We start from the raw sequence: 15,898 nt of genomic DNA, 5'->3' as shown, positions 1-15,898 counted from the left end.
CCTCCCCAGCCCTTTTGAGCATTGGTTGTGTGAATGAACTTCTTGCCTATCAGTCACTAAAATTTTCCATTCCCACACTTTTATATAAGGACATATAGGACATAAGGACATATATTGTAACCACCATTCTGGGGTTCCGGCAACAGTCAGTGGCAGTATCAAGCTGTCCAAAGCTTGGAACAGGCTGCTGGGTGGGTGGCTGTAGCTGACACAAGCCTCCTGGCTGAGCATCAGTCCAAGCCTCGCTCCAGGTCCCAGACAGAGTTCCATTTCCTGCTGCTCCTGAAACTTCCCTAGCTGCTTGCAAAACCTCTCTCGATACATCTCTGGAGGAAAGTGAACCTGGCACTTGACTGGGAGATTTGCCAGATCATGCATCCTGTGTCTCAATCCCTCTGTTTCTACACCATTCCACCTGTTCAGAACTTCCCCATAATCCATGAGCGCAAACCATAGTTCTTTCCTTTCAGACATGGACTTGGACAGTGCTGGCTTCTGCTGGCACTTTCCCTTGCTGCTTCACTTCACTTTCCCTTCACTTGCTGCTTTCTCTTCACTTGCTACTGGTTGGACCCATTTATTGCTGAAGTATGAGACAAAGAATGAGCATATTAAAGAATGTATGATTAAATGGGTGCAGATGGATTGATATTTCTGGCTGGGAATACCAATGGTGAAAGAAAATTAAATTTACTCTGTGCAATGTGTTATATACAATGTTTTTGAGGCGGTATATAACTCCTTTGACTATTAACAAAATAGATGGCTCCTTCTCTAAGAAATGCTGGAAATGTAATTCACATTTAGGCTTCTTTTATCATATGTAGTGGACCTGTGATAAAGCTCAATTTTTATGATGAAATCTTACATCCCTGCTAAATTAAATGAGTTGTTTTTGTATATGATTACAGCGGCCAGGATTATATATGCAACTAATTGGCGTGTTTTGGAAATGCCCTTTTTAAGTGAATGGTTCCAGAAAGTGCAGGATTATGCTTCAATTTCGAAAGTCTCACTTTATGTGCATGGTTTATCTACTGAATAATTCATGTCTGTATAGGAACCTTTAATAAATTAAAATATCTGTAACAAAAAACCTTGTTCCCATTTTCTGGATTTGATTTATAATGTTTTTGAAAAGTTTAAGAGTATGAAATTTCTTTTTCTTGTTATTTTGTTCATGATGTCTGTGCCCATGCCCGTGCCCGCCCCCCCAGAAAGTGTCTTGTAGGGGTGTGCACAGAACTGTTCTGGGCAGTTAGGTTTGAATTCAAACTGAACTGCCAGTCTGCGAACCAATTCATTCAAACCAGTTGGTGGTTCACTTCATGTAGTGGAACCAAGTTGAACCAGATTGACCCGTTTGGACCAGTTCAGGTGTCTGGTTAAGATTCTCCTTTACAACCAAAGAGGATTCCTAACACAAAAGAGGTTGAAAGGGCGGGGGGAGAGCATGGTGGCACATGCATGGAATAAGGCCCATGCATAGGTAAAGGCACCCAGTCTGTCTGTATGTACTGTTGTAAACTGGAAGCTAAATTATGTGGGTTTTCTTCCAACACTTAGTGGTGTGTTGTTTTTTTAATGTTAATCTTTCCACAAAAAGAAAGTGCTGATGTTCCTATTGCTTATTTCATTGTACTGTTTACACTTTATGTTATGTGTTTTATGTTGTACACTGATTTAGGTACTTTGGGTAAAAAAAATAAGTTAAATAGTGCAATAAATAAACGAATGGCTTTTCTTTGTTTATACATCTTTATTTTATTTTTTTAGGCAATGGACTTGGAATCCGAGTTGTAGGTGGGAAAGAAATTTCTGGAACTAATGGAGAGATCGGTGCTTATATTGCTAAGATCCTACCTGGTGGAAGTGCTGAGCAAACAGGGAAAATTATGGAAGGTAAGTCCATCTTTAGCATTTTTCTATAGATTGCACAGAGTTAATTTACTCCTCGGTCATTTTTGGATAATAGTTCTCCAAATAACATGTTTTAAGGACATTATGGTTGGGCTGGTTGGAGAAGTTTTTCCAAACTGGACCCCTTTGGGAGATTTGGAAATAGGTGACGGCAAACTAGTTCATAAACTTTGTCAGAGTGAAACAGTAAATCAGTGATGTGAAATATATTCATTTACTGCCTGTCTCAGGGATGATCTGTGTCTGCTGCTTTGTGATGAGTTTGGGTAGGACTGAGGTCAGCAATTCCTGTATACCAACTGCCCAGACTAACCATCTCTAGGCCTATATAGGAATGCTGCCTGTGCTGGTGGGGGTCACACTGAAGGGGCAACACCAAAGGGGGCCACCCCTTTGGGGAGCTACCTTAGGGACCAACAAGAGTGAGGGTCAGTCCTCCTGGCTCAGGAACTTACAGGTGAAACTCGGAAAATTAGAATATCGTGCAAAAGTCCATTAATTTCAGTAATGCAAATTAAAAGGTGAAACTGATATATGAGACAGACGCATTACATGCAAAGCGAGATAAGTCAAGCCTTAATTTGTTATAATTGTGATGATCATGGCGTACAGCTCATGAAAACCCCAAATCCACAATCCCAGAAAATTAGAATATTACATGGAACCAAGAAGACAAGGATGGAAGAATAGAACAATATCGGACCTCTGAAAAGTATGCAGTGTACTGTGCTTGATTGGCCAGCAAACTCACCTGACCTGACCCCATAGAGAATCTATGGGGCATTGCCAAGAGAAGGATGAGAGACATGAGACCAAACAATGCAGAATTGCTGAAGGCCGCTAATGAAGCATCCTGGTCTTCCATAATACCTCATCAGTGCCACAGGCTGATAGCATCCATGCCACGCCGCATTGAGGCAGTAATTGCTGCAAAAGGGGCCCAAACCAAGTACTGAATACATATGCATGCTTATACTTTTCAGAGGTCCGATATTGTTCTATTCTTCCATCCTTGTCTTCTTGGTTCCATGTAATATTCTAATTTTCTGAGATTGTGGATTTGGGGTTTTCATGAGCTGTACGCCATGATCATCACAATTATAACAAATTAAGGCTTGACTTATCTCGCTTTGCATGTAATGCGTCTGTCTCATATATCAGTTTCACCTTTTAATTTGCATTGCTGAAATTAATGGACTTTTGCACAATATTCTAATTTTCCAAGTTTCACCTGTACATGTCTGTGCGGTCTATTGTGTAGTGTATGTTCTATTTTAGCTTCTGCTGTTTTATATTTTGAGTGAGATTGTTTTACAATGTGTCTAGGTTGGTCTGGAGATGACGATACAGGGGGATTATCCATTGATTATGGGGTGGTTATTCCAGGGGTGGTGTGGAATAGAATAACATTGGCAAGTCAACAGGCCATTACAGGGGAAGGGAAATCAGAAACCTACTAGCTGTTCCAGCTATCCCACTAGCTCTTTGAATTTGGGGAGCAGTGCCAATCACCCACTCCTTTGTAATGCCAGGTTGGCCCAGAATAAATCAGAAATCACCCATGATTTAAGGATGAAGAGGCCAACCTGGTACGTTTAGTTAATCTAGTCAATTGTGCAGCCTTTTGGTTTTCATGACACACAACATGGGCAAAGAGAATCTGGATATAATAAACTGTCATAATATGAAAGTCAGGAAAAGCAAACGGCATCAAAAAAACCATCAGGTTGTTTTGTTCTGTTTTTTGTAAATCAGCAATTGCTTTGCATTTTCATATTACTGAAATACATGCATGTCAAATGCCAAAGCCCCATGTTCTTTACACAGTTTGATATTAAATGTAATGTGAAATTTTAAGATGATTGACTTAGCAGAGACATCCTCCCTTATGCAGGAAGAGATACTTTTTTTTAAAAAAAATTAACAGGTGAGGGAAATGAATTGGTGGTGATTGAAAGCAATTCCCAGAGAGAAGAATAATTAGTGCAGCCCAGAAGGGCTGTTCGTGTGAATAGCCTGTGTGTTTGGTAAATAGTTTGTTTGTACATGGGTCACTTAGATACCTGGATATGCTTTAGTAAACTGATCGGGGTATGCTTGGGGCATTTGGCTGGCTGGCAGGTAATCTGTTAATTTCAATCTCTTTCGGGATATGTTAGGCATGCTAATCATGTACTTCAGTGCTTCAGATGTTCAAAATGTGTCACATTCATTATCTTGTAATCTTTACAAAAACCCAAACCCAAAATATGAGGCTGTGCTGGACCTCCTTGTAAAATGTGATTGAACTGTTTTGATAGTTGTTTATGAAGGCTTGTTAGGTGTTTAAGCCAAAAGCCATGCAGTTTATCGTCGCCTGGTGCAGTCCAATTTTTAATTTTCTTTGCTCTTTCACTTATTAATTCTGGTGTTATCATCTTGCTTGTTGGTTACATTTTTCGACCTCTTTCAACCAGCCTGCTTTTCTATTATAATCTATTGGATTGTCCCATAATTTCCCCCCAGAATTGCACTGTTTCTTCTTTATTTGGTGTTTCTAGGTTTTTTGTAGTTACTCCTTCTATGCTTTGGTAGAAACGTCTCTGATTCGACTGGAATTGGAGATTCTGCCTGTGTTGTGTAATTCTGGATTCGTATCTGCCAATCTTCTTTGACACTGCTGTTATTTGCTGTTTTATTATATCCAGGACACCTCTAATTTTCCTTGAATCTAGGTGGTATTTTTGTATCAGATACTGTTTGGTGTTTTCATTCTTCAGCTTCTTGTTTTTCATATCATTTTCTTCTTGTCTTTCATATCATTTCTTCTTCTTCTTCTTCTTCTTCTTCTTCTTCTTAGCAGCCATGTTTTACTATGTTCTATTCTGCCACCCCAGGGATGCAAGTGATGGAATGGAATGGCATTCCTTTGACTGCCAAAACATATGAAGAAGTCCAGAGTATCGTCAGCCAACAAAGTGGGGAAGCAGAAATATGTGTAAGACTGTGAGTTTTTCCCCATCTTTCTGTTTCCATTATTTTTGGCTTTTCATGGCTTTTTAATTCACAAGTGTTAAGGTGGAAACTTTGCTAAGTTGAATAACTTTATACAACGTTTTAATGTAAACACAGAAAGGCGTGTGTTGGATATTAGAGGAGTGGTTCTTTTTTCCTTACAATTAAGTGATAGAATGGGAAGTAGCTATTTATTTATATGATCTAATCTATTTATCTAATCTATATTATCTATTTATCTATTCATTTGATTTATATACTGCCCTTCCAAAATGGCTCAGGGTAGTTTACAACAGAATAAAAACAATTAAAACCAGTTAACATTTAAAATCAAAACTATAAAAAGAGTTATCCAGTTAGAAACCCTGTAAAACAAGGGCAAACAGATAGGTTTTAAGGGCTCTCCTGAAAGACAGTAATTACCTCAAATTACGGATTTCTGCTGGGAGTGCATTCCATAGCCCAGGAGCTTCTGAGTCACCACTGGGTGAACCAGGTGTAACTTGACACCAACCTCCTCAGATTGTCTCAGATGGTTGCGGTGGGGATCATGCAGAAGAAGGTGCTCTTTAGGATAACTTTAAGATAAGCCGTTCAGGGCTTTAAAGTTTATAACCAGAACTTTGTCTTTTGCCCAGAAACATAGCAGCCAGTGCAGCTGTTTCAAGACAGGAATAATATGGTCTCTCCGGGTTGCTCCAGAGACCAATCTGGTTGCCACATTTTGAACGAACTGAAGTTTCCAAACTTCAAAGGCAGGCCCATGTAGAGTGCATTGCAATAGTCAAGCCTGGAAGTTAAGTTACCAGCTGATGCACCACTATTTTTAAGTCATCCTTTTCAAGGAATGGGCTGTTGAATCAGGAATAGTGAATCAGCCATAGCTAATAGACAGAATATGGAGGTGGAGCACGTGGCACATGGAGGCCTTAGGTGGAGGCCATGGCCTCTATCTGAGATAGGGTAAGGCCTGGGTCCAGAAGTACTCCCAAGCTGCACACCTGCACCTTCTGGGGGAGTGTAACCCCATCCAGCACAGGAAGATCTAACTCTCTCACAATGAACACCTCCATCTTGCTTGGATTCAGCGTCAATTTGTTCGCCTTCATCCAGCCCAGTTTCATGTAGATATTGAAAAGCATTTGTGATAGAATGGAGCCCATATAACAGCTCCTGTTTTGAGGAGCAACTGTCACCAAGCGCCACCATCTGGAATCTACCCAAGAGCAGAATCACTGCAAAACAGTGCCCCCTATTCCAAACTCACCCAGGTGATCCAGAAGGATACCATGGCTGATGGTATCAAAGGCCACCAAGAAAGCCAGAAGTGCCAGTAGGGTCACACTCCCCCTGTCGGTTCCCTGGTAAAGGTCATCAACCCCATAGCCAGCTCTAACCCCAGTTTGAAATGTGTCTAGATAATAAGTTTCCTCCAAAACTGACTGGAGCTGGTTGGTAATCACCTTGCCCAACCAAAGGAAATTAGAGATTGGCCTGTAACTATCCATCACTAAGGGGTCCAGGGAAGGCTTCTTAAGGAGCGGTCTAACCATTGCCTCCTTCAGACAGGGAGGCACCCTTGTCTGGTGTTTTAAGAGAGGCCTCAGCAAGATAGAAGAAGCCAAGGATCCAGAGAACACATGGTAGGCCGCACCACCCCAAGCAGCATTTCCTCAGGAGTCAGCAACTGAAAATGATCCATCCTAATATTGCAAGGAGGATTGCTGGAAACCTCCTCCTTAAACCTTGCAGAAATATTGGAGTCCAAGTATACAGGAGATCTTGTTTGCAGAGAACCCATTAAAAGCATCACAGCAGGAACTGATTTGTAGTAGGAGCAGAGATTAAACTCCTGGATAGCTCTGCTGTGCACATGCAGTCGCAATGCAGGTAGACCAAAATCTTTTTCACTGCACACTATCACTGCGATAACCAGCCACACCAACATCAAAATACTCCCAGGACTTTTGAAATGCTACTGGGTCCAGCAGCCTTTTTGTACAGACCATCCTAAAAGGTCAACAACCCCTGCAGGGGTGTCTTGTGGCTGGGAAACCAACCTTAACCAGATTGTGCTCTGTCAATGACAAAGGGGAAACCCCACTCATGGAACACTCTCCTGTTCCGAACAAAAGACCAAATTGATTGTGTGGCCAGCAACATGAGTTGGTTCAGAAGCTAATTGGGCTAGGCCCATTGTTGTCATGCTCGCTATGAACTCCTGAACCACAGCACACAAGCCAGTTCCAGAGTGCATATTTAAGCCTCCCACCCCTGCACCAAAAGTCTAGGAGACTCTAACACCAACTCCATGAACAGCTCCGTCAGCTCAATTAGGGAGTCAGTTGGGCAGTAGGGTAGTACACCAACAGAATCCCCAATCTATTCCCAACCTCAAAAATATGCACAGGGGCCATGGTAAGGGAGATGATATTCTTATGGACCACAGCCACTCCACACAGACCCTCCACCCCCTTCTACACAGACCCTCCACCCACAGCCACTCCACACAGACCCTTTGCCCCCTTCCCCTGGCCTGCTCCATGACAGAGTAACCTGGAAGAAGAAGCTGATCCCACACGCGCCTCCCACAACCAGGTCTGTTACATATGCCAGGTCAGCTCTCTCATCCACAATCAAATCATGGACAATTTCAAGCTAATTCTGAATGGACCTTGCATTCCCTGAGAACTGACAAAGCAGTTGGAAGTGCTTTGGCAGTTGGAAGTTCTCTTCCCCTGTAACAGCCAGCTGCTCTGCAAACGCCAATACTTCTGTTCCCCACCACTACATTAATAGCTGCCCCATAACTGCCAGACACCGCCTCCCCTCAGCACCATCCCTCTCAAGAGCCCCCACACATATCTGCAAAAGGCCTGGCACAAACCAGCTCCCCAGCCTTCAGTCCCACCCTCAAAGGCCTGGCCCCAAAGGAGCAGCCACCTGCAGGCAGACCAATGGCTACACCTTTCAAGCCTCCTTGTTTTTAAACCTGCCAGCACCAAAAGCCACTCCTCCCATAAGCAGCTCCCAGGACAAGGGACAGTTGGTACAATTCAAAAATCTGGGAGGCTGAAAGACAGCCAGCTGGAACTTGGCAAGAGATGAGCAGACAGGCAGGTGGTTACCCTGATCAACTGACATTCACATCCTTCTGGTTGATGGCCAGACTCCCTTAGATTCTAATATCTGGACTGCTACCTTTGTATTCTCCTTAATATCAATCTTTGTGGGGTCATTAACTTTGTGGCTGGAAAAGCTCAATTCAGATGCGTTTGGAAGGGTGATTAAATGTCAAAGAACAATCTTTTTAAATGTTTCATTTAAAAGAATAGTGTGGTCTTTTGTTAGAACATAGAACTCATTGAGTTTAAATTTCAGTGCACCCCATATATTTCTTGAGCAGCTTTTAGGAAGCTTCTACGGCTCAGTGATCTGCAAGATGGGAAATATAATGTAGAGGATGTTGTGAAGATGAAAGATGAACTGGATGTAAAGCAATTTGTGAGTGCTCTAAAAATGACAATACATGGAAACTGTAACTCATCTAAACAATATAAAAATGTGTGAATTACAAGGTAAACCTACTTTATTCCATTAAAGATTTCACCATAAAAGTACCATTTTTCTTAGCTTTTCAATTTCAGTAGCATCACAAATGTGTATGATCATGCTTGGGAGCTGTTTTGCCATAATCCATGTCTCATTTAGTTACCCTAAGAAAACAATGTGGGTGTACAAAAAGAGTTCCTTTTGTCTCAGGCTTGCCATTGTTTCCTTTAGGGATCTCAACATTCTGTCAGATGCCGAGAATCATCAGCATTTGGAATTGCTTGACCCACGAAAGGCTGGTAAGTGAAAACAGTTTGCTTTCAATTATTTTTGGCTCAGATGAATAATTAATATCTTGGTATTTAGAGCAAAGGGGATATCTGTTGGCTAGATACATGGCTAAAGACTTTTTTCAAAAAGCTACGAATATAGAGAAGGGATTTGGCCAGCTCCATCTTTTCCTCCACCATACACAACATGTCTATTGCCATGATTAAATGATTAAAGTTGAAAGTAATGGTTTCATAACTTTGGTTGGGCTAACAATTAAAGTGATTGTTATTATTTTTGGTTTATTAAACACTTTGTTGGAGTTTATAATAATTTATCATCTTATTAGTAAAAATTGACATTTTTGGTCCTGTGCTGTTGTAAGAACTGCAGAAATGAATGGAAAATCTCCTTCTACCTGCAGTGGATAAAACCAAATCCCCAGGAGTTGATCCTAAGCAGTTGGCTGCAGAGCTACAAAAGGTTTCTCTGCAACAAGCCCCTTTGATTACCTCATCAGCAATGGAAAAGGGCTCCCACACTCATTCTGGCACTACGTCAGCTACCTCCAGTTCCGTTCCCAGTCCTGGCCAGCCTGGTTCTCCTTCAATCAGCAAGAAACGGCACAGCAGCAAGGTATTGCTTTTATTTATGAATTACAATATGCACAGTCTGCACATTGTAATAAAAAAATGATTTTATCATTGATGGCATGGGAGTTGCTGCCCTCCTTTGCTGCTTGCTAACTTTTGAAGCCTGAGATCACATGGGTAGAGTTTCTATATGTTTCATTACAATATTTTTTCTCATATATTATATGAAGGCTTGGAAGCCTTTGGCTTAATTGGCTTTCCTTGTTCTTGGTTATGTGAGCAATGGGGCCTGTTTGGAGCTTTTCAACATCACAACAGGGCATGTCTCAAAACTTACAGATTTTATTTAAATATGATCAGTTGTTTGTATTCAAATGAATAAATAGCATCTTAATTGGGATTCAAAGGGTTTACATACATTTGAAACATTCCTACAGCTGCTGTAGAAATCACTGGCATAATTTAATTCAGATCTCCTCTTGCTTTACATGGTCCCATTACCATAGCTGTGCAGCATAAAAATAAGCAGAGCATTAGAGGTTTCTATCTTAGTAATGACAGCCATCACTGATGAGTCCCATAAGATTAATTTGACAATGCTACAATTTCTATAGAAAGAACTGAACAAAAGGAAGCAAATTACACAATATAGAAGGGAGCCAACCATTTGGAGCAAAGAAACAGCCTCATCCCATGCTAGCCTGTTCATTCCTTTATCAGCTGATGAATGATCATGTTGCAACCCACATTATATTAGTATCTAATTATACATGTCCTTCGAGAGCAATTAGTTGCTCTTTGCTACTTGCATAAAAATAATTTGCACTTTAAATGAAAGCAGAAAATATTAAACTACCTTTGGAGTTATTTCATTGGTGCTTGTGTTTTGGGGGTGGGTTGCAGCTTTATAACAACAAAGTAGTTATCTTCTCTTCCAGCTGCTAGGAAAAAACCATGTTTTTCTGCTACTGCTTCACAAAGTTCTTCTTTTTGCTCCTGCTTTTCTGTGCCAGCTTCACAAATGTTTTTTTCTGTTCCTCCTTCACCATGCAAAATGTATATTTACTTATGGATTGTTCTCTATGAAATCATTAAATATAGCTTTGGCTTAGAATAAGGTTTCCGGGTGATGAGGTCTATGGTAGGGGTGTGCATGTTCTGTGGTTTGGGCTATGGTCTAAATTCAGTCTGCAGTCCAACGAAACAGTTCGGAAAGCACGTCCTTACCAGAGTGATTGCCAACCCAGGTAGCTTCCTGCTGCTGCAACACACATAAACTCCTTCCCACAGCCTGCGCGTGCTGAAGCTAGATGAGTGACAGAGCCACAATACCGCCACACAAGGGCTGTTGGGTGAGCAAAATGGCAGCAGGAAGCTACCTGGGGTGGTGATCATGCTGGTAAGGACCTGCAGCTGTGCTTTTAAAGGGGCCACATCTTGACCACGGTCTGTGCGCACCTTTAGTCTATAGAAAGAAATGGTATCCACAGTAGTCTGGAGCTGAAAAGATACCGTGCAAGTATTCAGTGATATTTGCATTTAGTATTTGAACACATACCAAAGTCAGTCAATGAAATGCCAAGAAGCCCACAGATCTTGAATGTTGAGTTTTGTATGAGGTTCAGTTTTTGCAAAGTTTCATTTGAACCATTGACCTGGTTCACAAACAAGCTCTGTTTGTGCCATTACCATCAATGAATCAGTGTGCATGCAGAAGAATGGTAGGAATGACAATCCTAGAAATCAAAATGATAAAAGTGAAATGCAATAATCAATATTATGTTTGTTGTTTAAATAGCAGCCCACTGATATCGCAAAGTCCAGTGCCCATCCAATTACAGGAGAAATTCAGGTAGCAGTGTCTTACTAATGACATTTGTTTTTATAGAAATATGAATGTTTATGAACACTCTGATATATTAATCTGATATATTAATTTAGTCAACTGACAATATTAATACTCTAAAGGATTGCTAAATTTTAATATGACTCCCTTTAGTAAATTTAGTCAAAATGTCAATAGGAAAACTTAGGTTGTCAAAAAGTCCACTGAAGATAAGAGCCAGCATGACATGTTGTAAATCAAAGTGGATTATTCTATTGCTACAGGTGTTTGCAAGGGAAATAATTCAGTTGTTTTTAGTGTCTGGGATCCAAAGAATTGTGCAATTTCTTCACCTAATCTTTCTTTCCAAGTTTTCCCCCAATGTTCCCCTGATATTTCCCTCCTGATATTAGAAATCAGGAGGTTGTCTTAAAATCAGAGTCCTGTTCCTTTTGAGTATTAGTGTATCTACTTTTAAAGGGGGGGTGTCATCTTAAATTCACAGTTGTCTCTGATTTGTGTAAATACAGAGTTCTATGAGCCTAAGAAGGCTTTGCACTTATGCTTTTTAAAAACCAGGTCATCATGCCACTACTTTTGAAGTTGAGTAGACTTGAGAATTTGTGATATCAGGTTCTCCAGAAGGGCGGGATATCAAATCCTACTGCTCATGCACAAGCCCTTGGGTACATCTGAAATAGCACTTTAGGCCCCACCACTAGCTGCCTGCCATTTTTACTCAGATATGCAGATACAGTAGTGGCCATCAATTATGCACTAAGAAGTATTTGTACTCTCTTAAGTACAATCATGTTCTATTAAGTTAAGAAGGAGCTAGTTGTTTTAACATTTGGTAACTGAAGGTAGCAAGTAGGTGTGAATGTAAAGCATTCTACTCTACTGTTCAGTAAATGGTGCATCAGGCACCATTTAATGGGGTGCCAGTAAAGGACAGTATATTAATGCACATAAACCCTAACCCATTAAGATTTAAATGGCAGCTTTGCTATGAAACTTGGTATCTTTAAACTACTATTTAAAAATAGTGATTATGAGAATGTAGATACAGTAGATGCAGTTTCCCTGTCCCAAAAGAGCTCAAATCTCACAAGGTATCAGCATTAACCATGTGTAGGTGCTTTGCTGGGGTTGAATAGGAACAGTTGGTCTCTCCTACTAATAGTACCTTTTTAAAGTGGGTGTATTTTCTTTAAATAAACTTACATACATGCACATCTTCTCTGTCTTTAGAGAAAGATCATATATTCAAAACTCAATTGCTTGAAATGCAATTCATGTAAAAGCCATTTAATACAGTAGTGCATCACTGAATTTTAGTTTTAGCTGGTAAAATGTATTTGAATTTTTAAAAAGAACATTATCTGGTGAAATGGGGGGAATGATGAACATCAATTAATTTTATTCTTAGCTTCAAATCAGCTATGACAAGCACCTTGGTAACCTGATCATTCATGTTCTTCAAGCAAGAAACGTTGCTCCCCGTGACAACAATGGCTATTCTGACCCTTTTGTGAAAGTCTATCTTCTACCAGGAAGAGGGTAAGGGAAATTTCCACTATTAAATCATCATTTCCCCAAAATAAAACTACAGGAAACCTTTGCACATCACTAGTTTACTGGCTTATCTCCTGGTGTCCCGTAGGGCACCACTGACACGTGCATGAACTGATATTATGCCCTACAATGGTACTGGGAAGCAAGTAATAGCTTATCAAGATGCAGTTTAAAACATAATTTGAAATTTGCTTTTTGGTTTTTTTAAGAGTAATGTTTCAAATTAATGTTTTAAACCATTTGAATTAATTGATGTTTCAAACCATTTGAATACAGGTATCCAACAGAATATTTGCTAAAAGTTTTTCTTCACACCTAGCTCCTGGTTTAATGTCTTGTAATGAGCTAGAGGACTGAAAGCAAAATTAAAAACAAAAAAGAACTTTATGGATGCTATAAAGTGTTTTTCACCTCTTTTTCCTCTGCTCTTCTATTTCCTGTATTTTTCCCATCACTTTTCAATATATTGCTTCTCCACTGGATCTGCAGCCAAGTCATGGTTGTCCAGAATGCAAGGTACAGTGCACCTTTCAGTTGATTATCTGATGCTTCTGTCCATGGAATTTTATCTATACATGCAACTATAGAATTTCCTAGACAAATCTACCTGCTTCGCAAGGATAGCTTTGTTGCCCATTGTCTATTGCAACGAAGGAATCTAGCACAGATAGCACTGTTGCAGTAGCTGCTTAGACTAGAGAGGAGACCAGGAGGTTAATTCTTTGAAGGTTTGCTAATAGTGATCCTTTTTTAAAAATAACAGAAGTAACACACTCTGAGATTGTTCCAAATTAATTTTGTTGATATTTTACAGGGAAATATTGCTGAATAAATTATTTGTTATTGCACCAATTCTAGAGATGGGCAAAATCCAGCAATATTTTTATTAGCTAAATAATGTTGGATTTTCTTCAAATGTCAGTAGGCAAATGTCAGTAGGCAAAATTCAATGATCATCTATAGCAATTCAGAACCTCGAAATGTATCAGATGTTGTGCCAGAAGACACAGTTTCGCTTTGAACTTTTCCTTTGGCTGAATTTCACCTAAAATTCACCAATATGAATATTGCCTACTTCATGCTGATCTTTTTAATTGGCACTCATTGCAATTAGTATTACTGGATCTGTAGCTAGCAAAACTTCTAATAGAAATGACATAAACATCTACAAAGAGAGGAATATTCTTAATTCTAGAAATGTTGAGTATGGTATGTTGTGTTTCCTGAAGACTAAGGAAATGAAAAACTCCTATTGAATACAATACAGATTTCTTTGCTACTACACTGATACAAAAGAACACATTACTTTCCAATAAACTGGGTGGCGGTGGTGGGCAAAGAAAAGCATGCATAAGTGCTATGGGTTGACCAGATGGCCAGAGTGGGTTCTTTGACTTCCCCAGGGCTTGTGGGAATCTAACAACTGGAGTAGGAGGCAACAGCCCTCTGGCCTACATGTGTTTCTTCATGGCCTTTCACTCTGATGAGAGCGTCCTCTCTGGAGCATTATCCACCATCATTGCACAGGAAGTATCTCTTCTGTGCAAAGGAAGTCTAGCTTCTTCTCATTAGTTAGGCCAGAGACTACATGCTTCCACCCAAGGGGAAGTGACTGGGATCTTCCTTTCTTGACACAATTGTACAAAAAACAAAGCTGCACCACTCAAGAATTCTAAAGGCCATTTTCCCAACCAAACTTTGGGTATAGCTCCCATGGCATGTGTGATTTTTGTTGTGGAATAAACGAGCTGCCTGGTTCCTGGTGTCACTGGGACTCCATGTGGGTGTGCAAATACTTCTGAAGCACTTGCTTTGTGGAGACTTTCCCTGCTGTGTCCGTCTTGTCATCCCATCCCTTTATTTGTGAGGATTGAGAAAGGGGGGCATAAGATGCTATGGGAAACCCTGCCCCCATGTGGGTTACCCCTTTACATGCATTGAAGATTGGGATGTGGCAATGCAGCATCATCCCTGTTGATGGGCAATGGAAGGAGGTGTACGGAGATGGTTTTGGAAGCAGGCACAGCACAAAACCCAGGTTACGGCAGTAGCAAAATTGAGACAGCACTATGCTGCCTTCACACCTGAAGTTTGGGCAGTGAAACTCAAATTTCAAATCAAATTTATTTAAAGGAAAAAGGGAATAAAAACAATTCAATACAATATAGTGAAAATATACATCAAAGGAATAAATTAGATAAAACTGAGTTACAAAGATGGCAAGCTCATACACAGCTATGTTTCTCTTGTCTCATTTTACATGCCGCAGCACAAAATCATGCAATCCTCTCTGTAACCTCTGTGTATAGATCCATTAAAAAATAAGAACTATAATAATCATCAGAATAACCCATGAATAGTCCTATAAAAGGACTATTATAGTGTAAAATGCACTATCGACTCAAGAACTCCAGCGCCACAAGGGTATAACCAATTCCTTAAGGGAATTCCCTTAAACCTTAACCTTGCTAAACCTTTACACGACAGAAGGTAACGTGTTAAAGCATGCCTGTGAGAAAGTTCTTCTATGATTTAAAGTGGTCAGGCATATCAAGTATCCTGCTGGCTGTTGATAGTTCGAAAAACTGAGTAAAGTGTTTGCAGTAACCAAAGTTCTCTTTGTTAAAGATGACAGATATTGCCATGAGAACCCACACTTACCAAGAATGACCGGTGAGTTATTTTGCAAGGATGACTGGAATTCATCTTCCAACACTAATGGCACAAGGCCCCAAGGGACGGGCGTGGAGTTTAAGCCAAAAATTAATCAGATATAACCACGCCTGGGCTTCAGCTCTAATCCAGACTCAAGGTGTAAGGCGGCATTCAAAACATTTAGGAAGATGAAAAATAGCCCAAAGGAAACCCGCCTGAACTGCTTCCAATATAGAAAAGTAGAGAAGATCTGAAACCAGTATAACATTTGGGCTAATATTCTGGCCTGGAGCACCTTGAGGTAACCTCAAGACATTTTTAACCACAGTTGCACTCCTTTGGGCACTTTGTGCCACATACTCTTATTGCAGTTTCCATGACCCTTCAGAGTGAAAAACATTGCCTAAATATTTATAAGTTTTAATCTGTTGAACCCTGATGCCATTAATTACTTTTCAGTCTTTTACCAAATAACATGAGAGTAGTAGTGATAAGAGATTCATTCTCACAAAAT

At 40.2% G+C, this 15,898-nt stretch overlaps 1 protein-coding gene across 12 annotated transcripts in view; it reads left to right on the top strand.

Annotated features, from left to right (window-relative positions):
* Positions 1-15,898, top strand: part of PCLO (piccolo presynaptic cytomatrix protein) — a 381,716-nt gene that overhangs the window by 332,783 nt on the left and 33,035 nt on the right. For 11 of the 12 annotated variants that reach the window (XM_053252849.1, XM_053252847.1, XM_053252845.1 and 8 more), the window contains 7 exons: positions 1,777-1,902; positions 4,797-4,905; positions 8,698-8,765; positions 9,161-9,372; positions 11,128-11,181; positions 12,584-12,714; positions 13,219-13,245. In XM_053252849.1, the coding sequence (XP_053108824.1) occupies positions 1,777-1,902; positions 4,797-4,905; positions 8,698-8,765; positions 9,161-9,372; positions 11,128-11,181; positions 12,584-12,714; positions 13,219-13,245 (727 nt within the window). Of the gene's footprint in view, positions 1-1,776; positions 1,903-4,796; positions 4,906-8,697; positions 8,766-9,160; positions 9,373-11,127; positions 11,182-12,583; positions 12,715-13,218; positions 13,246-15,898 lie in introns of those variants that run through there. The other variant, XM_053252850.1, reaches the window with a different exon arrangement.

The sequence above is a fragment of the Hemicordylus capensis genome, chromosome 5 (assembly GCF_027244095.1).
Source record: "Hemicordylus capensis ecotype Gifberg chromosome 5, rHemCap1.1.pri, whole genome shotgun sequence".
In the NCBI taxonomy this organism is placed as follows: domain Eukaryota; kingdom Metazoa; phylum Chordata; class Lepidosauria; order Squamata; family Cordylidae; genus Hemicordylus; species Hemicordylus capensis.
This window is presented reverse-complemented; position numbering and strand designations above follow the sequence as displayed.